The 26135-nt window shown below is 41.7% G+C and overlaps 2 protein-coding genes across 2 annotated transcripts; one reads left to right on the forward strand and one right to left on the reverse strand.

The window, feature by feature from the left end:
* Positions 1–6217: 6217 nt before the first annotated feature.
* Positions 6218–9323, reverse strand: LOC146692508 (uncharacterized). The gene is made up of 3 exons (XM_085433451.1): positions 9233–9323; positions 8470–8808; positions 6218–8372 (listed from the first exon to the last, which is right to left on the reverse strand). The coding sequence occupies exons 1-3, from the start codon at positions 9321–9323 to the stop codon at positions 8176–8178; spliced, it is 627 nt and encodes a 208-aa protein (XP_085289577.1). The 3' UTR covers positions 6218–8175.
* A 12554-nt stretch (positions 9324–21877) lies between these two features.
* Positions 21878–24923, forward strand: LOC146692509 (uncharacterized). Its single transcript, XM_085432614.1, has one exon. The coding sequence runs from the start codon at positions 22059–22061 to the stop codon at positions 24501–24503; it is 2445 nt and encodes an 814-aa protein (XP_085288740.1). The 5' UTR covers positions 21878–22058; the 3' UTR covers positions 24504–24923.
* Positions 24924–26135: the final 1212 nt, after the last annotated feature.

Raw genomic sequence — 26135 nt, forward strand, 5'->3', positions numbered from 1 at the left:
TGGGCATCAGTGAAGCCTCGTACTTCTGTTACCCTGTCAACACGTCTAGGAGGGATCTGATTGGCTGCTGCAGGTCGGGGAGTTATCCAGACGAGAGCCGAGGGAAGCAGATTCCCCTGGATGAGGTTTGTCAGCAGCTGGCTGACTGATGACTTCTCTGTGACATCAGACAGCAGCTTCCCGTTGGTGAAATCCAATGATCCAAGTCTGCTTTCATCCAGGCCGTCAAAGATGAACAAAAGTTTACAGACAGCGAGCTTCTCTGCTGTGACCTTCTGTAATGTTGGATGGAAAACATGGAGCAGCTCCAGAAGACTGTACTGCTCGTCTCTGATCAGCGACGCTGTTGGTCAGAACCACTCTGATGGGTCTCTGTTGGTCAGGTAAGGCTTTAAAGGTGTCGTGACACCTGACTGTAATGTCATCAAGAGCCTCCATCTTGGAAGCTGTCTCCAGCTGCATCACCTCATGTTGGTTATGAACGTCTTCATTCTGTCCCTCTGTGATGTAGAGCTCAGTGTAGATCCTGTTCGGGAGGGTTCCACTTCCTGTATTATCAGTTTCTTCAGTCACACTTTCAAACCTCCTCCTCAGACTGATCTTATATTCTTCTAAAACCTCTTCCAGACTCGCATCTGCTGATTGACAACAAGAAACCAAAAAGAATGAAATGTCTTTAGTGTGTGAAACTGCATGAAAAACAGACTTTTATCTTTTGACGGGAGGGATGGGAATGGTGTTAAGCATTGTAAATTGTAAATAAGCTTCAGAAAATAGTGTAACATGACATTTTCGGCATTAAGTTATAACCAGTGTGTGACTTATTTAAAACATTTTGATTCATAATCAGAACCTTTTTTTGTCACAGCAGAGACAAGAAGCAACTGTTAAAAATGTTCCTAATGAGACATTTTAAGAGGAGGGAAAATCCCCCTCATACTGGCTTCACATCATTGGCTCCCTGTTAAATCCAGAGCTGAATTCAAAATGCTTCTCACATAAAAAGGGCCATAATAAAACAGCCCCATCTTATCTGAGAGGCCTCACAGTATCATATCAGATAGATGGAGCACTTTGCTCTCAGCCTGCAGGTTTTATCCTGCCCTCCTCCCCTCATTCCAACCAGTCGTGGTGGATGGCGGCCCGTCACTGAACCTGGTTCCGTCTCAGTGTTCGACTGTACAAAGAGAGAGTTTTTCTTTCTTAATGTCTCCAAGTCGTTGCTCGTAGGGAGTTGTCTGAGGCTTTATTACTGAGGCTTTACCTAACACTATAAAGTGCCTTAAGGTGGCTGTTGTGACTTGGTGCTATATGAATAAAATTTAAGCGATAGCAGAAAAGCAACAAAAACTGTTAACCCAAGAAAATAATGGAAGGAAATAGTTCTGAATATGCTTAATACGCGAATCCTCATCTTATATAGTTCATGTAATCTGCTACATGTAATTTCATTCAGTGTGATGTTATATGTAATCTGTGTGGGAAAAACGAGTTATTGTCGTCTTAGTGAGCTCTGTGGGTCAGACGTTTCTGGCTCTGTACGAAGAGAGGGCTCGTGAGCGCGCTCCATTTGTTCTCCATGTGATCCTTTACTCTCTCTGTGCTACTGCGTCTCTTTGCCTGCTGTGCTACACCCTGGGATTACTGTTGCTGTTGTTTGGCCATTTACATGATTCTGTTCTTGTTGTACAGTAGCTGCTTAATAAAGTGTGTACATGAACTCTGCTCTTCTTTAGATGATCTTTTGTTGAGTGTTTTTTTTGTTTTTTATTTCATCTAAAAATCTACAAATGACCAGCTAAACTTTTGGCCCAGCAGCACACGCAGCCATACAAACTATTTCATTTTGAGCTGCTGCTATGAAATCAGAGCCAAATGGAAAAGCCTGCTGCAGTGTTTTTTACTCTGATTTTCTGTTTGTATTTGGATTCAGCCAGTATCCAGTATTTTGATCATTTATTTCCAACAAACAATTGAATCCTTTCGTTTCTAACACATCACCCAGTTTGCATCAGTATTGATCTCCAGCATGTTTTTCTCCGCGCGAGAGCCATTATGTTTTCAGTGTGTTCCTCTGATTGTTTTGAGTAGTATATATTGAGGATTGCCTGATATTGTGAGCAGGTGGGGAACATGACAGCTGAACTTTAGCAAACCAGGTGAAAAATAATTAAGACAATCACAAAGCAGGAAGTAAAACTAACGTGAGACATGAAAGGAAACAACATTCAAAGTAAAACAGGAAAAAAACCTATACCATAAAAAATCGAATGAAATCTTTTTCATGCACCTACAAAACAAGAAGTCAAGTTTTCAAAAATGTGTTCATCAGCACACGGATACCGACTCTTACTTTGGACAGAGATGCCACAACTGGTAGCGACTGAATCCTCTGAGACATCTTGACCCAAAGCACAGCAGGACAACTGCTCCTCCTCCTCCACACCAACATCACTGTTCTCTCTGAGGACACAAAGGGAAAATTATTATTACCAGTGCAACTGTCAAAGTGACCAAAGTGACTCACACGCAGGTGTTTACAGTGCATTCATCTGTAGTGAATAGTGAAGCACAGTTCAAAAAGACAACAGGACGAGTTGATGCAGGAACTTGCCTTAGTTAAAGGTACAGCTGCACAAACTAAGTTCAAACCTGATCCTTTTCTATGCAGAGCTCTTCTCTAAGGTCAAAAGTGTTCTCCTCAAGGTTTCCCACCCAATGACTGCTTTCAGTTTGTCACGTTAGGTGCAGTGTGGAAGATTATTCCACGATCAATGGTCTTTGATCAATGATTGTTGATCAATGGTCATGACAATTTGCATATTCATGATCAAGGAACTGACGTCACAGCCAGTGGGCTGGTTTCAGTCATTGTACAAATGTACTGTTTATAAGACTGGAAAGCTGCAGTCAGCTGTGTGTGACCACCCAACAATTTATCGTTGATGGAGTTCATCTTGTTCCAGAACAAGGAAGGGAAAATGCAGCTTTTTCCCTTCTGCTGTCTTTCTCGAACTGAGCAAAACTATGACGTGGGAGAAGTGGAACTGCTAGCTGGCGGGAGGGAGCAGAACACCTGCTCATTGTTCATCGTTTGACTGACCACAAGCATCTTGCATATCTCACAGCAGCCACTCAAGACAAACCAGGTGGGCCCTCTCCTTTGCTTGGTTCAACTGTGTTATGATCTATAGACCCGGCAACCCAAAACGAGAAACCCAACACTTTGTCCCGTCAATTCTCAACTTCTGATGCCACGGCAGAGGAGACCATTATTTTCCCGCCCTCCTGCATTGTTTGTTTGCTGTACTAAGAGATTGAGTCATTTTCTGCAATGCATAGCGGGACACATGTCCCAGATGTTGAACTTCACATCATATCATGCTTTGTAGATACTTGCAAATCTCTATAATATTAAAGCTTGGCATTCTACACAAAAAAGCTATGAAACCCTGAAAAAGAACCAGCTGTTTTTCTGTGTTCTTTAAATTAATATATTGACCATTATTAGCTGCAAAGGCCTTCGAAACGGATTTGCACAGGGCAGATGTATTCAGGTGAAAATGTATGACTATATTATGCCAAGCTTTTGAGGATCTTAATGTCTTTTTCCTTTTTGGCAGTTTTGTTCGCTGACTGTGGCAGATCAATACTGAACTACAGGTTAAAAGTCTTCATATAACAGGAAAATTTTTCAGCTGCATTATTCACTTGGAAACTCAATCTCTGATTTTCAGAATCCATTTGTTCCATTCCAATCATATTACCAAATCATACACTTTTGTTGTTGTTATAAATGTTATTTTGGTTTTAGCGACAGCAATTCTTCGCTTCTTTTTGACTTTTTAAAGATGCATCTTGTGGGCTTCAAGTATTTGGAGTTTCCATCCAAACTTCTACATTCTGAAGCCTCTACAGCTCTGAAGATATTCAGAGATGCTGAACCAAACAACCAACCGTGTCTTCTAAGCCTACATTTTATTTCTTTTTAGTTTGATGACAAAAAGTAGCCCCTCACTCAGCCGTACATCTCTGGGCTCAACTCTAAAGTCCAACCTCCTCCTTAGGTTTGTCCTTAAGGCTAAACGTCCAAATTCTTGAGACGTAACAAAATTCAGTTAAAATGAAGTCTTTATTTTAAACTAATCTTACAAACCAATACCAACTAAAAATTGGCAACTAATATTACCAAAGTCACTTTGACTATTCTCATAAACTGATCGGACTGCATTCATTTTATATATAAAGCTCCAGTCACCTCAAAGTGTTACTGGGCACTGCGCTGGTATGGAATGAGTGATAAACGTCTGTACAGGTGTTTTTGAAGTAATAATCATCATAATCTCAAACTTCCAGGAGTAAACTCCACTGACACCAAGTCCACCTGTTTGTCCACATTCTTTTAAAGATTTCAAAGTGAAACTTTTTGCACGGATACTGTGGAATTTTCTCTTCTTCCTGTTAAACCAGTCCTCTCCCACTCAATCTTACTTGTCCTTTTAAACTTGTAATTGTTTCTACATACTGATTTCACCTATGTTCTCTATTTCCTTCGTGTACATTAGAGACAGTATCTTACTTTGTGTCGGTCACAGACAGACGGCTGGATCCTGGAGACTCCAGATCACTCATCTTCAGTCAGTCTGAGAGAGAAACCAGCAGTACTGACTGTGAAAGGAGAACCAGAATCATGGTGAATCTCTTTTCAGGAGTCACATCCAAGACTGACAGAACAAAAAATGAAACACACTCATGGTCTCGTAAAAAGTGACTGTGAGGAGAAGGAGGCAGGCCTTCATCAACACAAATCAAACAATTATTAATTAATTCGATTTTTGATGGAAACGGAAACAAGCAAAATACGCACTTACTTTGACAGTTAATGATAATTATACTACTGTTTAACACCGCGTGTTTCCGTTTGAGTTAATCTAATTATGGTTCTGTGAAATAACACTCAGTGATTTTCAGAGTTCAGTCAGACTGATCTCAGAGTTATGTCCGTGATCACCACTGTATGAAAGCTTTAGTCACATTTAAGGGCAATATCACCAAAATACAGTAAAAGATCTCCTCCTTGAATGTTTCAGATAAAATGGAAAACAGACTCATGCAGTAAATATTCTTTTATTGGAGAGAAAACTGTGCAGTATAATTTACTCGAGATGTTGAAGATATGAGAGCATTAAACAGGCTGATGTTTGGAAGAGGCTCTGACAGGAGAGAGATGATACAGAAACATGGCATCCTTATAAAATACTGACACACTTTATGAACGGACAACTTTTCACAGCTCTTTGAACATTTAAATGAGCTGCATACTTTCCCCACTGAAACCAGCACAATCCCTCTGTGATGGAAACAATATTTGAACTAAATGTACTGTGGATAAATCAAAGCATCATCAAAGTTGTCCGTGGTTCCCTTATTTTTCCTTCTTTCCCTGTCAGATCCTGTCCTGCAGGATAAACATGACTGAGTGGTTCCCTGCATGCAGCTGTTACAGTCTGTGTTGGAGATACTTCTGCAAATACAGGAAGCAAATATCTAAAAACTGTTTTCAATGTTTTTACCAGTCTGTCAACTACAGAGAGCTGTCTGTTGTCCCCCTGTTCTCCTCTATATCTCTCAGCTGATGCTGGCTCCTTTAAATGTAACTTTATTAATCCCTCGGGAGGGGTCCTCTGGGGTTTTCACAAAGCTGAATAAACGTCAAACAGAAAACTGATTAAACAAAGTGTGAGACGGTGGAGAATTGACGCCAGCGCCCGGTTACATTTTAGACAGCAAGGAGCAGACGCAGTTTCACTCCACCGAGGGAGCTCGTGACGTACTACGCGGCTTTCTTTAGACCGCGAAGGCGGGTCCTCAGGTGGAAGCAGCCTCTGAATTTGGACACCCCCGCTGTTTCCGGCCAGCCAATAATAACGGTGACATTTAACGTATTTTGTCGAATAAATAAACACTGTAAAATATATTTGCCAAACTGATCCATTTTATCATTAGGCTAGTATATATGTGTATCGTCACACCTATCTTCCATTTGACAGTCCTCATATTCTCAATTAAAAACTAAAACAGACATTGAAAATAACAAAAGCTAAACATTTAAAGAGGAAACAAAAATGTAAACTAATAAAAAAAAATAAAACGCAAATTCTGCTCTACATTATCTTTATGTGAACCATAAAGACTCAACAAGAGCAGCACACTCAAGTGAAAGAATAAATAGATCTTTATTGGTCTCAGGGTCATGATTGTACAGAGCATGTGCAGAACATACAAAAGAAACGATGGCACTTGGAATGTTCCATTGTAAAAATGTTTTTTAAAAAAGCACAGTTCATAGCAATATACAGACTCACAAAGTAAGAACAAATATTCAAAGTTTGTTTCAAGGCTTTAGTGTCATCATGTCATCATCACAGTAAAAAGTATGGATGCTTTGCCCTTTGTAAAATACTAAACCCAAACTTTTTTGGACCAAGGAAATAAAAACAAACACAATGTTAAATAGTGTAACATAGGAAAGCACATTGAAAGACATGAAACTGTCGCTATAAATATAATGATAGGGCCACTTATCATTACCCTTTTGTTAGAGATACCAAGGAAATTTCATTAACCAGGTAAAAATGTGATCATGTACCTGAAAACATCCATTTCAACAGTTAAAGAGCAGTTATTATTGCTACAAAAATGTATACTCTGTATGTGCCTAATGCATTTCTTGGGGAGTCAAAAAACATACAGTATGGTCCCACAAATTCACTGTAATCAGGCCATGAAGCAGAAAACGACAGAAGATAAAAACGTAAGGCATGAATCACCTTTCTTTCCTTTAGTGATAAGCAGCTGGTAGCCAATGTCCCACAGCCCTCTGACTATGATCCTTCACATTCAACTTTCAACATTTGATAAAGTATCTAATAAAGTGCCCTAATGCTTAATGGGCACATTGTCTACCATACAGTATCACATAATACATAACCACATCTGGAATGCTACTCAAAGTTAAAGACTTCTATTATTCAGTATAATGCAGTGCTTTAGTGAAAATACAATAATGCTTAAATACTTGAACAGCTTGGGGTCGACTGGCGATTTACTTTGTGAACTCTGTAAACATCTCCCAGATGAGTTCATGCTGTCAGCCACCTTTTTCTAGTCTTATGAGATAAACATGATGCTCACTTTCTAAACCATGATCCCCATGAGAGTCATAAGGGAGATGAAGCAGGGTAATACCTTAAGCGTGTGGGTACCCTGTAAGTAAACTCAGTTTTTCAGAGAGATCCATCCCTCATTGTCATGTCCAGTTCGAAAACATCAAGACGGTGTCAGTAAAAATCCCTCATAATTTAAATCTTACTAAACAATTTACGGGACTTTTCCCTCTTAGCACCACAACACTGTTGTTTTTGGCAGCTAGAACAACCTAAAGACAAAACGGATCTGCAAACATGAAAACATTTTACTGGCAGAAAGTAACTTCAATAAAAACATGTTTCTCTTTTCAGGAAATTTGTGCTTGGATGTAAAACACACAAAATTCTGTCGGGAAAACGTAGGACCTTTTTTCATTTAGGAGTTTTAAAAGCACCTTTATACTAAAAACCAAATAAATAAATAAGAAAAAGTTTCAGTGCATTATAATAAATACTTTTGCATAAGGTTTACACATTTAGTGTATGACATGTTAAGGTTCATGTTGTGAAGTAAAGCTTTGAAAGAAACTTAATTTGGACTCGTTCCAAATTTGGTGCATGAACTTGTTGTGCGCCATAATGTTTGCTCTGTTGACTTCGTTATGAAATATAAATTCTTTCGGTAATTTTTTTTTTAACCAAAGTTAAAATTTCATTCTCGATGGGCTCCAGAGCGCTCTTAGTGGTAAACAGTGCAAAGAAATCTCTAAAAAATCCCAGCCAATCTATCACGTGACATATATACGGCCAGCATTAGAAAACATATGACAAAGGCACAAATCAAAGTGGTTCCGAGCCGAACCACAATCTGAATTTGCTTAATGTAGGTTAAACGATAAATGGATCCGAGCTTCTATTATTCTACTCTAATTAACTTCTCTGTGCTTTTCACTACAAGCCACACCTCAGCTTTTAACTGTCATTTTAAGTTTTAGATGTTTGGAATAAATTTGAGGGTCTTTCTAATTTAGACATGCTGAGATGTTGATGTCATTTCATAGTGGGGGGAAGCTGAGGATCCAATGTTAGTTTGGCACCTAATATAGATTAAGAGAATACCAGCCACCAGAATGATCCCTGCAATAACTGACAGTGACACAATGAGACCAAGATGGTTTCTTCCTGTAGCTGCGCCACTGCTGACTCCATTCCTGCTTCCTTCATCTGTCGAGAAAAAAAAATGCATTGGTGTGAATTGTCAGGAGTCAGGGAGGTGAAAACTCTTTTAAAGTGTCATCATTTGACATGAGCACAAACTCACCTGACTGACTGACATTCAGGTTTACGATGCTGAGGATTTCAGAGTCCATCCCTGGTCTTCTCTGGAAGGCTATACACTCGTATGTTCCAATGTCAGCAGTCGTCATGTTCATCAGTATCATTGAGAAATCCCCATTCTGCATGTGGGTATTGGTCAGGTTTACCCGGCCCGTATAAGACGGATCCTGGTCGTCTGGATCAAGTTGGTCATCACGATAGTGCAGCACGTATTCTGTCAGGTCACGTCTGGACCACTGCATGGCGAGGACTACCATATTTCCAGGAGCATTACATGGCAGAATGACCTGCTGGCCAAGTGAACATATGATGTTTTTGCAGTCTGAAGGACAAAAGAAACAAGACAGAGGTTTAAGAATAAAAATATACATCAGAAATGCATGTACTAAACAAGAAGCACTCCAAGAGCGCAAACCTCCACCAAGGGAGCTCACTGTCTAGCCAGTATTTACTTTTAAGGGAATACTATCATATTTCTTTCATATATTTAAGTTGTTTTCTGAGTGCAGTTGTTTGCAGTGCAGTAAAAGTTGATTTTCTAAATCGATACATATAATATCCCACAGCCATAGCAGGGAATGAGCAAGAGAAGAAGAGAGGTGTGAGGAATACGAGGGTGAAGGAAGAAATGACTTTATAACCTATTAATACAGTCAGTTATAACTAGTCTTGTTCTCAGTTATAGCAATCTAATGTAACCGAGGATTTAACAGTAGTTTACAAACTTTTTAGCAAAACCTACTTACCCACAGCGTCAACTATTGAAGTAAGCGCCAAAGAAAGCCATATGCAGATTTGAAGACATCCTGAAGAAACAATAAAGACAGAGGGATACATCCTTTAAATCACAAAGTGTTTCCTGGGTAAAGTTATTTGCTAGAAAAGCTGGTTTATTCTGCCTCAAAAGAACTTTCAAACTAACAGTTTTGAAAACTTTCAGACATATGACAACTCTAATACTAAGTCTATCACAATAAATAACTTACTTCGAGAGGTTTTTGCACGATCTTTGTGGTGACAGGATTGAACGGGCTGTGAAAATCATCTTCTTCCTCTTGAGTGGTTATTGGCAGCTGAGGTGTGGAAATGGAGCATGGGCACAAGTGTCAGACTGCAGGAAATAAGAGAAAAAACGGTTTCATGTAAAATAATACAAATATCTGCGGTTTTCAGGAGACAAAACAATGAAAAATCAGAGTGTCTTCCAAATGACTAAAACAGCTGATTTGTCCGTTTCCTATTTTTTTTGGCAGTAGTACAATGTTAAACTCTTTCTTCTTGGCTACCTGCCTGGTTTTTAATTTGAGACTCAGATGTTATATCCGTTAACACTATAGGGAGGGAAGCAGGAAGTTTAAATGATGGACCTTACATTACTCTGTGCTTTATGCCAGCTCATCCCAAACTCATTCAATTTGATAGATCTGGCAAGTACAGTCTGCTGTGATGCCGAGTGAATATCCATAATGCCAAAATCAGCGAGCAACACATCACAAAAGGACCATCAAGAAAACGCTCAGCATCTGTGCAACAGTTCCTAATATAATGACACCGATGAGTCACATCAAGTGATTTAGCAGTGATTACTCCCAGTACAGTCTTGTATACGATACGAGCTCTGTGCAGCAAACTCTCCGGTGCTCTTCAACACAAACACTGCGTCACACAGCGAGCCACCACTGCCACCACAGATATGCGGCGTGTACTTAGCATTTACACAGCACATAATGAGCGCACGTTTTCTTTGTACAATTACGGAAATCGACACCGTTGAATATAAGTTGGCATCTTGGCTGGCTTCAGACGGTCAGGTCAGACGAGCTAACGTGTCACTGTACTACTGTACGGTCATTTGCTGTTACCGGTTACACAAATACTACCCAAATGTAGGAAGCTAAAGCTAGCAGACTCAGCAACTGGTTCATAGAACTTACTCAGAAGTGCATATCCGAGAAGAAAGTCCTTCAATAAATACAGGAAGAAACCCGCCACACAGACCACTTCCAATCCGAATGATGACACCCTGGACTCAGGTTGCTTCACCCCCTTCGGACAGAAAACCATAGGGGCGTGCTGATTGGTCGGTTGAGTACGAGCCCTGTTTTTGCTCGTACCCTCATTGGCTCGTACTCAACTCACGCGGTGTTTCACGAAGTTTCTGTGTTTTTATCCTTAAATTCCAATATCTTTCCTTATGTTGGCAGAAATCACCGGTTTTCCGAGTATATTTATGACTCAGCATTATTGTACGGACCTTGTATTCTACTTATAATCAGTCAAGTCATTTTTAGAAACTGTCATGTTATATTTGTTGCAATTTAAGTCATTTTTAGAAACTGTCATGTTATATTTGTTGCAATTTAAGTCATTTTTAGAAACTGTCATGTTATATTTGTTGCAATTTCTGACTCTTTCTCTGTTAGTGACAGTTTTTACTGGATAAATGCCAAAACCTGTTGCAGCTTGTACCTTTTTAAGGTAATGTACTTTCTGTCTGTTATGAACCAAATAGGGCCAGGCAATGACATGAGTGAGGCACTCGCCGTCACTTACATGAACAAACTCAGGTGCAGTACACACACTGTCTAGTTGGGTGCTTACCTATCAGCTGCAGCACCTGTGTGTCCTACCCCGAGACAAATGATTTCTTCTACTCCACTCCTACCCACTCCTCCCACAACCAACATGTTTTTCAATGTTGTATAGATGCTTTCCTGTATCACTGATGTCTCAGTACTCCTGCCATGATCTGTAGGTTTAAGTTCAGCTTTGCCTAATGGTATCTGTAAATTAAATGACTGTAATTTCACCTAATGTTTTGGTAATATGTACAAATCCTCATTTCCTTCTACACTTACATATGCAGGAACCCCAAAATCCAACATTTACACCCCCATTTCACAATCTTTGCGAACTTTGATATATTTCCTATATAATATCTAATCTATGTGATTTACCAAATCTAAGACCCATCAGTGCTTATAAACTACCAGATGACTTCTGCTGCTTCTTCTATGTGTCCAGAGAATGCATGGCAAACACCCAAGGAGGGACTGTCGGACAACACTGTAAGCCTAGATGTTCACTCTTTATATATGAAACCAGCAATGAATGGAATTTGCATGCATTCACATTCATTTACTCTGTTGGAGCTCCAGCCACTAGAAAGCAGATCAGCGTGTAGGCTAATTATTAGCAATAATATCACTCAATAAAAAGAGAAGTTCACTTTGATCTGTTGACAAACTGCAGCGATTGCCTTTGTTTACTTTATGAAGCTACAGGACAGAATCAGTGGAGGGGTGGCGATTCGGACACCTTGCAGTCACTGAGATGACCATGAACATCTCTGCACACCAAAGTATTCTACAGTCAAATCTGAGGCCATGTGCATGACAGCTAGAGTTTGACCAAAATGGGTCAGGAAACAGGACAATGATCCGAAGCACAGCAGCAAATCTCCATAAGAAGAGCTTAAAGAGAATCAAAGTACTGCAGCGATCCAGTCAAAGTCCAGAACTCAACCCGACTGAAAAGTGGGTCCACCATGTGCCATGCTACAGGTTTCTTCAATGTGTTACGTTCTTAGTCTAGGCGTGTATTGAACGCAACAACAAATTGGCCCCACTCACGCACCACCCAAGAAAGAACACAAACAGTAGTATCTTTTAAAGCGCTAAGAAGCCATTTATTTGCTTCAGCAGTGAGCAGTGCCAAAAATAACAAACAAAACTCCCTAATGGTCCCTACACTTTCCTACACAAAATGAAAACCAACCAAAAGACAATTCACTTACCTAACTTTCTAAACGAAAAACAGGAGAAAACTTAATCAACAAAAATGGTTTGTCACGCCTACTAGGCTGCTGCAGTGAACAATATATACAAGGTGAACAAAATACACAATTGCTATTTTACAAATCTCCTGATTGGTTTTGCCTGCTCTGCCGCCGTTGCCGTGTGCACGGTCGGCCTCCGGAACTGTCTTGGTCCTTGTGTTGTCGACCCCCGTGTCGACCCCCTGAACTTTTCTCGGACTCTTGTTGAGCTCTGGTTTTGTTTTTGATCTGTTGTCCTGTGTTCTTGGACTGTTTTCTTGTGTTTTTGGTTTACTCTGGACTCTTGTGCTCCTTGTTTTTTGTTTCGGACGCTCCTTCCTGGATCCCCTCCGCCCACCCTGGTCTGGTGCTCGGTTTTGTTCTGGGTTTTTGTTTAGAGCTGTCGGGAGCCAGCCCTTGGAGGGGGGGTACTGTCACGGTTCTGGGTCAGTTTCGAACCAGTATTTTGAGTTTTGATTGTTAGTTTATTTTTGAATGATTGTTGTGGTTTTGGGTGCTATGATGATTATTATTAGAGTTCCATGTTTCTATTTATTTGTGTTCTCATGTTTTGTGTGGGTTTAGTTCCATGTGTCATTTTCTGTCTGTCTCTCAGTGTCGAGTCTGCGTCTTTGTGTAGTGTTCTTGTTTCCTGTTTTATTGTGAAGGTCTGCGTCTCGTGTGTGTGTGTTCAGTTTTACCTCTGTCTCGTCTTGTTGATTACTCCCAGCTGTGTTCCCTACCTGTGTGTAATCTCCCTGTGTTCTCTGTGTGTATTTAAGTCGCGTCTTGTCATTGTAGTTGGTCCGTCTATGTATCCACCATGTTTCATCTGTGTGTTTTTTTTCTACAATTTTGCTTTGAGCGCTTCAAAGCTACACAGTTAAATTCACCTCTGCCGCTTTTAAACTGTAACCGTAATCAAGACCAAATCTGTCTGTGTGGATAAATACATGCACAGAAAAGTAGACCTAAGCTTTCTAAGTAAAGTAAAAATGAGTTAACTTCTTCTCTGCAGTGACAGCCTGTGACTGGCTCTGTTTCTGCTGGAACTGCCTCTTATTGTAACGTCATAAATAATTCATTCCTGTAAAAACATAAGCTCTAACAGTCCTGCTGTTGTTTAGCATCAAACCTCAAATGAAACGTGACGTATTATTTAACATCTGTTTGTCCTCCAGGCGACATTTAGAAATAATTTCCTTAATTTACTCAGTGATAAAGCATCTTTAGAAACCACAGAACAGCATAAGGCTGGTACGGCTGTTTGATTTTATTCACTCGCTGCTTCGCTCGTGAGTCAGCACCGCCCCTCTCCTCGGCGTTAGTTGTCGGTGTTTGTCGTCAATACAATACTGTTAATTCTACTCTCTGCAGTGTTTAAATGCTTACATATACACACAGTTACTGTCCCTCCACACATACGACTCGGTTCTGCTTCTATGCCCCAGCTTTGTTTACTTTTTCCCACCGAGGCTTCTAGACTTCTGATTGGCCAACATTTCCGCACGGTTAGGAATCTAGCGCCACCTGCTGCTTTGGCATGTTCATAGCAGCGTTTTCCTTCATTTCTGCCTTTATGTGTGGACGGGATTATTTTTTTAAACGAAAACGGAAAATCTCCGTTTTCAAAAATACCCGTGTACGTGTGGACATAGCCTCAGTCTCTGACTGGAAGCGCTAATTCGTCATTCGGCTTTTGTCAGACTAAAGTAACTGTTAAAACTGTTTGAAAAGCTCAGCTATACAACAAGGAGAGATTGAGAATTTCCTTTTAGTTTTCAGTTTATTTGATATTGACAAAAGTTAGTCAGTTTTGTCTGTTCTTCTGTAAAACAAACTAAGATTTATTTTTAGAATAAGTGGAATTGACAATTTAGTCTGTTTCGTTTGTTCTATTTTGAAACTTAAACGCTTTAGCGGCTGCCTTTTGTGTAGTTTGCAATATTTGCCTTTATTTATCTGAAAAAGTCTCATGTTCCTTAAGTACATCTACCCTGTTGAACTTATTATGGGAAATAAATATTTAAATAAAAACAAGCTGCTGATTATTTCACATTTTACTTGTGAGCAACGGCACATTTAAATCTTACAAATATAGTTATTTGGCTTATATCGTGATAGATATCGTTATCGCCTGAAATGAAAAAAAACATATCGTGATATGAAAAAATCTCATATCGCCCAGCTCTAGGTCATGGTACTGCCTATTGGACCTTAACTTCCTCTTGAGGTGTTGCAAACGAGCTTCAGCCAGTCGCTTGTTGTTTGGCAGCATGGGTGGAGAGCTGCCCTTGAAAGGAAGTGGCATCTCATAGTGTCCATCCTTCCTTTTTGTGATTGTGCTGCCGAGGAGTTTTACAAAATGAACATCATCTTGAGAAACATATTTATCTTGATAGTTTCTTTCGCTGAAATCCATTTCTAGGACCTTTAACACATCATTGACCGGAGGCAATGGCATTTCCTTTACTGCCACTCTGTGTACAAAGCTTTGATGTTCCTTTCTATCAAGATATGGATTTGCTGATCCTATGATGCTCCAGCCAAGCACGGTTCTTTGAGCAAATGGATGGTTTTCTGACCCTACAATGACTTCTAGAGGGGCCAGTGCTGATGGGCAATCATAGCCAATCAGCAATCCCACTTCACAGTCTTGAAGTGGCTGCAGCTTGTTTGCCAGTTGCCTCAGATGTGGCCACTGAAGTGCGGTGTCCTTTGTAGGAATGTGAGACTTATCGACTGGGATGAAATCCCTTGTGTATGCCTGGCGTAGCTGAACATGCGACTCACTATGGAGCCCACGAACTTGCAATCCACAAGCCACTTTGCTAGCTATGACTGTGTCTACTGCTGTCATTGTACTGAGCCTTAATTGCACTGGCTGAGTCTTCACATTTAGTGCAGAGACCAGATCTCCCAAGATGAAAGTTGAATCGCTCTGTGTGTCGAGCAGAGCATATGTGAGAATCTCACTGTGGGGGTCTTCTGCCAATGACACAAAAACTGGAACAATGCTAGACGTAGCTGAGGAGTATCTTGTCAATGTGTGTGACATGACATTACGGACTTCCTTTGTCTCATTTCCTGCAGATGGTGAATCACTGTTTAACATTTCACTGGCTCCCTCAATTCTCTCTGTGCAAGCAAGTTGGATGATTTCGACCACATATAGTGCATGTGTGCCTTCTTTTGCATTCTTTACTAGTGTGGCCCTTTCTTAAACAGCCGAAGCAAAGACGGTTTTCACGAATGAAAGCTCTCTTTTCATCAGGAAGCCTTGTGGCAAAGGTTGGGCACTTGGCGACACCGTGTGTTTCATCGTTGCAGACGAAGCATGGTGGTCTTGGCTTTGAAATTAAGGTCCCTGGTTTACCTGCAGAGTGCTTAGCTTGAGCATTGGTGCTGAGTGCCTTGGTTCTCTTAGGAAGCCTTTCATCTGTTACTTTAGTGGTTAATAAGAAGGGAGAAGCAATGGGGTTGCAGGCTATTCTAGCTTCCCTTTGTAGAAATCTGGTGAAATGAGCAAATGGTGGATACTCTTGACATCTGTCTAGTTCATCCACAACAACGCGACCCCATCTGCGTACCAGCCATTCGGGTAGTTTTTTGAGAAGTTTATGATTTTCTTCACAATCATTTAGAATTGCCAGCCCTTTAACATGAGGGATGGCCTCGGCACAACTTTGAAGGAAATCTGAAAACTCTCTGAGGGCTACTGGGTCATTGGGAGCTATTTTTGGCCATTTCATCAGTTTATCCCTGAAAGCCTTTTGGACGACAAATTAACTTCCATACCTCTCCTGAAGAATCTCCCAGGCACCCTGATATGCATCTTCTGAGTTTCGATAGAAGAATCCTTCGACCGCCTTCCGTGCCTCACCTGCAAGATAACTTTTCAAGTACAACATTTTTTCTCCTGCGGGGAGGGGTTTGTGGCCAATCAATGCCATAAAGGATATCTTCCAGTGTATAAACTTTAAAGGGTTACCAGTGAACACTGTGGGTTCAGGTGCAGGCAGACGGTTGGAGACGAACAAGCTTGCAAGCTCCTGTGTTAAGCTGACCTCCTGTTGCTTTTGCAAAATCTCAGGTGGTGCACACTGAGGTCGAAATGATTCAGCCTGTGGATTCAATGGATTCTGAGATTCAATGATTTGGCTATCAAGTTGTGATTTGTCATCTGCTTCATACTTAAGGCTTTCCAATCCATCGTAGTTGTTGTAAGCTCTCACTCTGGCTGCTGCTACTTTTACCTCATTTTCTGCCTGTAGCTGTTGCAGTTTAGTTCTCTCTTCCTCTAGCTTTGCTGTCATTTCTGCAATCATTTGTGCTTCCTTGATTTTCCACTCATGCTCTAAGCTACTCAACTTGGCTTGCTGTTCATGTATTCGTTGCATTGCCTTCGCCTGTTCTAGTTTAGCTGCAAGGTCAGCTTCGGCATCCACACGTTTGCTAGAAGTCGTAGAGGTGGCTCCAGAGTATGAATCTGAGCCCTTTGAATGCTCTGAAATAACGGTTTCTGTTTTCCCAAAAACAGATCCATACTCCTCCTTACTTAATATCATCCTTACACGCTCCTTCTCGAGCCTGTCATTAAAAGTCTTATCTATATCTTCTAGTCGTTTACTAATGAGATCACAAATTTCTGTTGTTAGGGCAACACACGCATTTTCTTGACAACATCTGGAGTAGAAGTATGATTACGTCGGATAGGCTCATACAGTTCATGCATTAATACTTCTTTAGCCTTAATGTCCGTTTGTGTTCTAACAAGGTCTTCGTTTGAGCAGAAACCTTTCAGCTTTGTTCTAACTCCTCTTGCTAACTCCTTCCAGGACTCATATGCCTTGCTAAATGACCTTTCATTTTTCTTGGCTTCCTGTTCATGCATCTCCTGCCCCTTTTCTGTTAGTCTTCGCTCTATGGAGCTGGACCTGGCCTCTTGTGCCTCTGTAGATTTGTCTATTTCTTCAACAGGGGACAACATTATTATTAATTTTATTTTTGGCTTGTTGCACCTGCCCTTTTAAGTGTATATATCTGAACTCAAATGGGTTGAGTGGTGGTTTCAAACTTATTAATGTCACACAGTGGAAAATTGTGTTTTTATATTTTGTTTTGGATCAGACTGTGTTGGTACAGGGTGTCGATTTTATTTGCATGATTTTATTGTAATAGTGATATTGCATGTTTGTTTATTGATATTCCTATTGCATGATTTTATCTCCATATTTATAGTGTGTGTTTAGTGTTGATTGAACAATATGTTTTTTATTATTCCACTGTGGATTAAGCGGACAATTGTAGGCACCTGTGAGGTGGGGGCGTTCCCCGAGGTGGCCTATCAGCCACCAAACTGACTTAAGGGAGATAGTGAGCGCAAAGACTAAAAAGAGAGAGACACACGAAAAGTGGAGAGCTGGAAAACAAAACGTGTGCAAGCCAGCATATGAGAAGAAGGACCTCTGGCCTGACTGTGGGGCGCCACGAGACATTCGGCGATCGGCCAGCACAACCCGGCGATCCAGTCCCGACGGACAGAATAGCGACCGTGGGAGGCGACGCGTGAAATCCACAGTAGGGCAGGGGTACGCCTCTGCCTGCATCTGGCGGAGCTACGAGGGAGGCCGTGCGCGGAGGTGGAGAGTAGCTGGACTGCACGATTGCGCACAGTCAGGTGGAGATAGGAGCCTCCTCCCTGGTCTTCTGCTGGCGAGAGTCCACATCCCGGAAGAGGAGTTCCTCTCCTGTCTCTCTCAGCTCAGGAGAATTTGCCCGTGTGTTGCGGGACTGGGAGAATTAGGACCCTGGGGGGGAGTTTTTAGTATAGGGAAAAACATTCATTTAGCTTTGTGTTTTTAGCGTTTAATCATTCCTGCCGGCAGGGTTTTTAGCGGGTTGTAAACACTATTTTTATTGTATACGGGGATTTTAGCTTGTATTTGGGGTTCTGTGTTTTATCCTGAAAATAAATGGTGTGTTTGAAGCCAGCTAAATTTCTGTCCTCTGAGCTCTGACCCACTCACTCCCCTTTCTGCTTGTATAGGCGTGGTGGTGAAGATTTAGTTCCACCAGTTTAGCGGCTACATAATTTTGGCGTTTGTCGACAGGATACAAGTTTGGGGAGCAGTGTTCCGCACCTGGAGTGCAGATATAGAGATGATGATGCCGGTGTATCCGGGTGCCCCTTGGGTACCAAAATATAAGGGTCCTGAAGCAGATGTTTCATATGGAGATTGGAAAGAACAAATACAAGGTTTATTGAATGCTCAAGAAATAGCTGAGGCCCGGAAAGTAGAAATTTTAATTGGGGCTTTAAGCGGTGAGGCAAAGCGTCAAGTAAGCGTGTTAGAAGAAAAAGATAGAGACCAGATTAGGAAAATATTCGCATATCTAGATTCTCTATATGGTGACAATAACTCCCTAGCGGTTTTGAGGTCGCAGTTTTTTAGCTGTATCCACAGGTTTCTGTAAGAGCGTACGTAGGCTGCCATGACAGACCACTACTTCCGTTGTCCGGTTTTATACTTCCGGTTACTCAAAGCGAGACCCAGCGTTCAGTCGTTGCTAACAACAAAATCAGTTACTTTGTGCGGTAATAAGTGGCTTTACCTGTTCGAAGATGAGCTCGGGTTCAACGTGTGTCAGTCAGTCTGAGAGAGAAACCAGCAGTACTGACTGTGAAAGGAGAACCAGAATCATGGTGAATCTCTTTTCAGGAGTCACATCCAAGACTGACAGAACAAAAAATGAAACACACTCATGGTCTCGTAAAAAGTGACTGTGAGGAGAAGGAGGCAGGCCTTCATCAACACAAATCAAACAATTATTAATTAATTCGATTTTTGATGGAAACGGAAACAAGCAAAATACGCACTTACTTTGACAGTTAATGATAATTATACTACTGTTTAACACCGCGTGTTTCCGTTTGAGTTAATCTAATTATGGTTCTGTGAAATAACACTCAGTGATTTTCAGAGTTCAGTCAGACTGATCTCAGAGTTATGTCCGTGATCACCACTGTATGAAAGCTTTAGTCACATTTAAGGGCAATATCACCAAAATACAGTAAAAGATCTCCTCCTTGAATGTTTCAGATAAAATGGAAAACAGACTCATGCAGTAAATATTCTTTTATTGGAGAGAAAACTGTGCAGTATAATTTACTCGAGATGTTGAAGATATGAGAGCATTAAACAGGCTGATGTTTGGAAGAGGCTCTGACAGGAGAGAGATGATACAGAAACATGGCATCCTTATAAAATACTGACACACTTTATGAACGGACAACTTTTCACAGCTCTTTGAACATTTAAATGAGCTGCATACTTTCCCCACTGAAACCAGCACAATCCCTCTGTGATGGAAACAATATTTGAACTAAATGTACTGTGGATAAATCAAAGCATTATCAAAGTTGTCCGTGGTTCCCTTATTTTTCCTTCTTTCCCTGTCAGATCCTGTCCTGCAGGATAAACATGACTGAGTGGTTCCCTGCATGCAGCTGTTACAGTCTGTGTTGGAGATACTTCTGCAAATACAGGAAGCAAATATCTAAAAACTGTTTTCAATGTTTTTACCAGTCTGTCAACTACAGAGAGCTGTCTGTTGTCCCCCTGTTCTCCTCTATATCTCTCAGCTGATGCTGGCTCCTTTAAATGTAACTTTATTAATCCCTCGGGAGGGGTCCTCTGGGGTTTTCACAAAGCTGAATAAACGTCAAACAGAAAACTGATTAAACAAAGTGTGAGACGGTGGAGAATTGACGCCAGCGCCCGGTTACATTTTAGACAGCAAGGAGCAGACGCAGTTTCACTCCACCGAGGGAGCTCGTGACGTACTACGCGGCTTTCTTTAGACCGCGAAGGCGGGTCCTCAGGTGGAAGCAGCCTCTGAATTTGGACACCCCCGCTGTTTCCGGCCAGCCAATAATAACGGTGACATTTAACGTATTTTGTCGAATAAATAAACACTGTAAAATATATTTGCCCCCCCCCAACAGCCCTTTGAATGTTGGCAAGTATGAACCGTCTGCTCGGTGTTTCCTAAAACGTTAAAGCACGTTTGGCTTCACACTGACAAACAGACCCAGCTTCGGCACAAACCTAAACTAATATGACACCGGAGCGGAAAGGCTGATTATGTTTCCAAGATGGTTTGTGTTTTTTAAAAGGAAGGAAACCTTCCTCAAAGCGGGCAGAGCAGTGGAGCCGCCGAGGGAAAAGCACACGATACAAAAACTGTAGAATTAAAAATATAATTTATTATGTTTAAATAGTTAAAAATATAAAATGAATTAAAACAACCTTGGCCAAGGGAAGACACAATAAAAATCAATAACACACAACATTAGAAGTCCAGTGGAATCCACCACGGCCTAAAAGTCACAGAAAACTAAGAGGTCCAGCGTAGTATTAAAAGAGGGAAACCCAGCGGAGTCCTCGCCTTCCTCCCCGCATTCCACGTCCTGGTGCACTGAAGAAAGGGAGGGAGCGGCAGTCACTATTCCTTTGGCAGTTTACTTTATAAAAAGGATAAGTCAAAGACTTACCCGGGTGGGCAGAGCTCTCAACTCCGCCCGCCGCTTCCTCAAACTGCAATCGGCACCGCGGTCTCACTGCTTCTGTTCTCCCGCAGTGCACGAGCTGGCTCTTGTCGTTATTGCCACCAGACTGCCGCTACGCGTCCCTAGTCGCTGGTCATCTGCCTTTTTTTCCTCTGATCGTTTCCCCTTTCCAGTCGCTGGTAATCTCTCTTCCCAGTCGCTGGTCGTCTGCTCCATCTGATCATCTCTACTCTCTGACCGTCTCTCGCTCTCCCCTCTGATCGTCTGTGTCTTTCCTCTGTCTGTCTCGCATTCTCCGTGTTACATTTTTGTTGAACACCGGCTCCAAACCTCTTATGTGTCCTTGAGCACTCTGTAAATTACCTTTTCTTTTCTCTCAGGTGTGTCCAATTAGTAAAAACGGGGGAAAAGGCGGAGTCTCTCCAGGACAATTTGCCAGCAACTAAAAACATGCAAACTAAATAAAACACTGCACAAAATACATGCAATATAAAAAATAAATATATACACTTCACATAAAAATACAGCACAGCAAAACAACGTCCGTCTTCCCTGGATGACACTAACTAACCGACCAAAGAGCCGCGTTAAGTGGCGATATCACTAACGTCAGGTAACTTAGCCGAAGGTTAGCTAAATTTGACTTTGTAAGACTTTTTCATTACGCTAACATTTGTGATATGACTGCACTATGCTGCTGTTGTTGACTCCACTTAATTCTACAATTCTTTCATTATGCTAACATGTGTCCTGGTGTATATATGAAGTGGGATAAAAACCCAGAACTAACTTTTAAGAGTTTATTTCTTCTCCGCTTAAGCATCTTGTAATCGTCGTTCCAACACAGCGTGTTTGTTTTGATTCGTAGACCCCGAAAATGGTGCCGGGCTCCCACAATGCATTGCGGCGTGCCGTTAACTCCAAAGCGTCATTCAAATCTGTGAGCGCGCAAGGAACGCCGCCTCTCCGCGTGAGTTTCTTGTGACGTCACTGGCAGATCAAAGGCGTTCGCGCTGGTCTGTCAGTAACGTCACAGACAACCGAGCCTATAAATAACGGCTCTCAGACAGAAAAATCAGAACTCGATGCTCATGTGTTTGCAAAACGTTCAGCAGTCGGCGCTCTGTAATACAAGAAAATTCTCACACGCTCAAACGGAGAAAATCTAATTTGTGACACAACAATGGAAACCATCAACGAAAATTCAATCGTGGTCACACCAGACCAGATTATCCCGCCAATCAACAGGTGCTTTGAAAGGCTCTCTGAAGTTCAGTGGAGCATTATAGAAAATGGAAAATGCGACTCCAGCGTCCATGCCGTGCTCGCTGATATGATTTCTGAAATCATTCAGATCGCCTCTGCCAGCATCCTGAGGATTGCCCTTTCTGTTATTCAGGAACCCATGATAAGGGAAGAGTTTATGGATGAGGGGAAAATAAGGGTGTCCCTCGGAGACTCGATCTCAGCTGCCATCGCCGGCGCTCTTAATGTCTCAAAACAGCAAGATAAGAGCGCTGACAAGCTGACGCTGATGGTTGAGGAAGAGATCTCAGAAAAGGTCAGCTCAACCATTGCACTGATTGAAAAAAGCCCCGATTTCCCAGTAGACCCTGCCGTTTATGTTAGCGGCAAATTTAGTAGTATTAAGAAACTACACCGCATGGTTTGTTGCGCTGCCTCATGCCTGAAAAGGTATGCAGCATGTAAGCTGCGCTGCCAGTGTGGGACAAATGGGTCTCATTCCAGTACAGAACGTACTGGTTCAAAAATATCAGTGAAATCAGCAATCGCAGAGATTTCTGTTATTCTGTCAACAAGGAGCTCAGATGGAGAGATGACAGGAAAAGATAAAGATGAGCTCCCAGAAGAATCACAAAGCCATATAAAACCCACTGCAGAAACACAAAGTATCCAGGCTCCAACCCCAGTAGAAATGGTTGCAGTTGACATCCTAGGTGAGATACTTGCTAACATGGATTCAAGCAGTGAAGAGCTCTGTGAGAAATGTAACTTACCCAAACCTGCCTTTAATGCAGGCTTAATTATCCACAAGGTGAGACACTTCTTCTCCAAATGTGTGCCATCCACCTCACACGCCAGGCTCAAAGCACGCAAACACAACTTTTCCATGTTTGCAAAAAAACAATTTGAAAAAATGAAAACAGAGCTGAAAAAAAGAATAAAGGCAAACAGGAAACATTTTGTTTGTCTACAAAACATTTGCAATCACCCCAAGAAGGAAACTGCGCCCTCCAATGAAAGTATAGTTTTCATTCTCCCAGGGTCAGTACCTGAAACGGCTGCTCCCCAGAGTACAGAGGCTCATCGCTCCCCTTCTCCACATACGGCAAGCCTGGGAACCGCAATTAAACGTTCTTCTTCAGTCGACTTTAACGTCATTAGATCAGACGTTAATCAGTTATTTGACAAATTAACAAAGAAAGAAGAACTCTTCCTCATCGATAAGACCTTGGGGGACTTTAAAAATAGTGGGCATATCAGGAATTTTACGGAGGACTTAGTGGCAAACCTGTTTGATCTACTTACGGTGGATCGAGGCTATCAAATCCCCATACCTCTAATGGGTAGGTCCCTCTCAGACACGGTCATCTCCAGGACTCCGAAATCAGTACAGGGCTCAAAGCGTCGCATTTCTGCTGAAGTCCTCTATGTCCTCATAGATGACACAGTAGAAAGGTTTTTGCAGAAGCTTTTACTCTTCTGCAATGAAGAGAAAGATCAAATGATTCAAATGGACAAGATTTCTGGGGCCCTGGAAGACATCCACAACTTTATTAAAAGAGCACAGACCACAACACAGGAAAAAAGCCCTGATTCAGATGGCAGAGGAAAAGAATCTGGTGCATCACTTCCAACACCAAAACCTGGGAGCATTTCTCCAGATAAATGCTCTGTGGCATCTGACAAGTCACCTCGAACGCCACAACCTGGGAGCATTTCTCCAGATAAATGCTCTGTGGCATCTGACAAGTCACCTCCAACGCCACAACCTGGGAGCATTTCTCCAGATAAATGCTCTGTGGCATCTGACAAGTCACCTCAAATGCCACAACCTGGGAGCATTTCTCCAGATAAATCATCTGGAGCCTTGAGCCTGAAACACTCTCTCAAAGATTCCTCCAAAATATCAGAGATGGATTCTGTGTCAGGTTCATCTTCTGATGTTGAGAAAATTTCCAATGACCTTGCGTTGCTCCTTATCATGAGAGTCATCTATAAATCTAAACCTGAGACCCAAAAGTTTTCTGCTCGGATCGCAACTACTACAAAAGAAATAGACACGGTCATCAACCGTCTGAGCAATCTAATGCAGCCTGAACTCAGCAGCACAGCGTCTGCCACAAGTCTGACAAATGACAAGACAAAGTTCATCAAGAAAATAGCCAAACGCCTCATCAAGGAGTTTGGCTCCCCAGACAATGTCTTAAAGGCTTTGATGGCAAATGATTCATCTTTTGATGAGGCTCTGATTAGACATCTAAAAATCACTCTCGGAGTCATCCCGGGTCCCCCAAAGACGTCCAAAATATCCAGGTTTTTTTCTGCGGTGGGAAAAACATTGCTAAAACCCTTCAGGTGGTTCACTAAAGCCAGAGATCATTAAAATGACCATTTTGGCTTTTCCCACTGCCCTGCTTCTTTTAAAATCTTGAAGCAGACTTTTAGCACCAAATCCTTTTTTTAAAAACATCACCATAAAATTTTGGGATCAGCCCTCAAATCCAAATTTTAGAACTGTAGTTCACACCATCTCGTCTCCTTTTGATTTCCATCCCCCCAACCGGTCGCAGCGGATGGCCGTCCCTTCTGAGCCCGGTTCCGTTGGAAGTTTCTTCCTGTTAAAGGGAGTTTTTCTTCCCCACAGTCGCCTCGCGCTTGCTCAGAGGGGGATCATTTGATTGTTGGGGTTCTCTGTAGTACAGTAGGGCTTTGACCTTACAGTACAAACAGGGAGGAGACTTTGGCTTGATTTTTAAAATATCTAATTCGGCATGAAATAAAAAAAATCCAAATTAAAAATGCATTCCAAGTCTGTTTGTGTTTTTCTTCTGTTGTCAAATATGTAGAAAGTGTTACACGTGTGATTTTAGTCATTTTGCATCAGTTTGTAGCCGACGTGTCTGTTTGTGATCATCCTGCATCTGTTTTTGTCTGATTCGTGTCTTAGTTTGGTCAATTTACATCACTTTTGTGGCCCAATTTAGTTGTTTTGCATGTATTTGTGGCAAAATGTGTGGACGCTGTTTGACGTTGCTATGTTTTGTCTTAATGCTTCACTTTGGTTGTTTATGTATGTGCTCATTTTGATTCTAGATGTAGACCTGACATCTGAAAATTAGCACCTAGTCCACTTCGAACATTTTTTTTAGTCCAAATAAAAAAATTTGGACTAATAAAAGTCCAAATAAAAAAATGTTAATACATTTTTTTTTATTTCGCCAACCTTGTAGAGCAGTGGTTCCCAAACCTTTTTTGCTAGGCCCCCCTTTGTTTTACAAGAAAAATGTTCGCTAAAAAATATTATTAGCCAAAGCTTTCACTGGAAGTCAGTTACTGGTGTCAGGCCAGCTCCCACTTCTTCTTTTGTGTTACTTCTGCATATAAGTATACACAAAGAGACATTGAGACCTGAATCACAAATAAAAGCCACCTTCAAGATTAACAAACACTGTTTAAAGAGCTCCGTATAAACTTCTGTGTGCAACAAGGCCTCTGTAGCATCCAGACCACACTGATCTAGGTCTTCTTGGTAGAAGAAGGTGTTTCCTTTTTCCAGATGTTTAAATGCCAGCCTCCCCAGATTCAGAAGAAATTTCCTTTCAGCCATCTCACTTGTTTCATGTCCCCCCACATGTTTGTTCCCCTTCTTCATCTGAACCAACAAGAAGTGTGAGTACATGTCAGTCAGGGTCTTGGGCAGCTCTCCTCTCTGCTCTGTAGTCAACATGTGCTCCAGAACTGTAGCAGTGATCCAGCAGAAGACTGGGATTCTACACATGATGTGGAGGCTCCTGGATGTCTTCATGTGGGAGATGATTCTGGACAGCTCTTCATCACTGAATCTCCTCCTGAAGTACTCCTCCTTCTGGGCATCAGTGAAGCCTCGTACTTCTGTTACCCTGTCAACACGTCTAGGAGGGATCTGATTGGCTGCTGCAGGTCGGGGAGTTATCCAGACGAGAGCCGAGGGAAGCAGATTCCCCTGGATGAGGTTTGTCAGCAGCTGGCTGACTGA

The sequence above is a fragment of the Copadichromis virginalis genome, linkage group LG15 (assembly GCF_057382275.1).
Source record: "Copadichromis virginalis isolate Kocher_CV1m ecotype Utaka linkage group LG15, C_Virginalis_male_GT1.1, whole genome shotgun sequence".
In the NCBI taxonomy this organism is placed as follows: domain Eukaryota; kingdom Metazoa; phylum Chordata; class Actinopteri; order Cichliformes; family Cichlidae; genus Copadichromis; species Copadichromis virginalis.

Coding starts and splice junctions, on each gene's coding strand:
- LOC146692509 (XM_085432614.1), top strand. CDS start 22,059: ATGGAAACCATCAACGAAAATTCAATCGTGGTCACACCAGACCAGATT.
- LOC146692508 (XM_085433451.1), bottom strand. CDS start 9,323: ATGTATCCCTCTGTCTTTATTGTTTCTTCAGGATGTCTTCAAATCTGC. Junction 8,809..9,232: donor TTCAATAGTTGACGCTGTGG/GTAAGTAGGTTT, acceptor TTTGTCCTTCAG/ACTGCAAAAACATCATATGT. Junction 8,373..8,469: donor CCTGAATGTCAGTCAGTCAG/GTGAGTTTGTGC, acceptor TTTTCTCGACAG/ATGAAGGAAGCAGGAATGGA.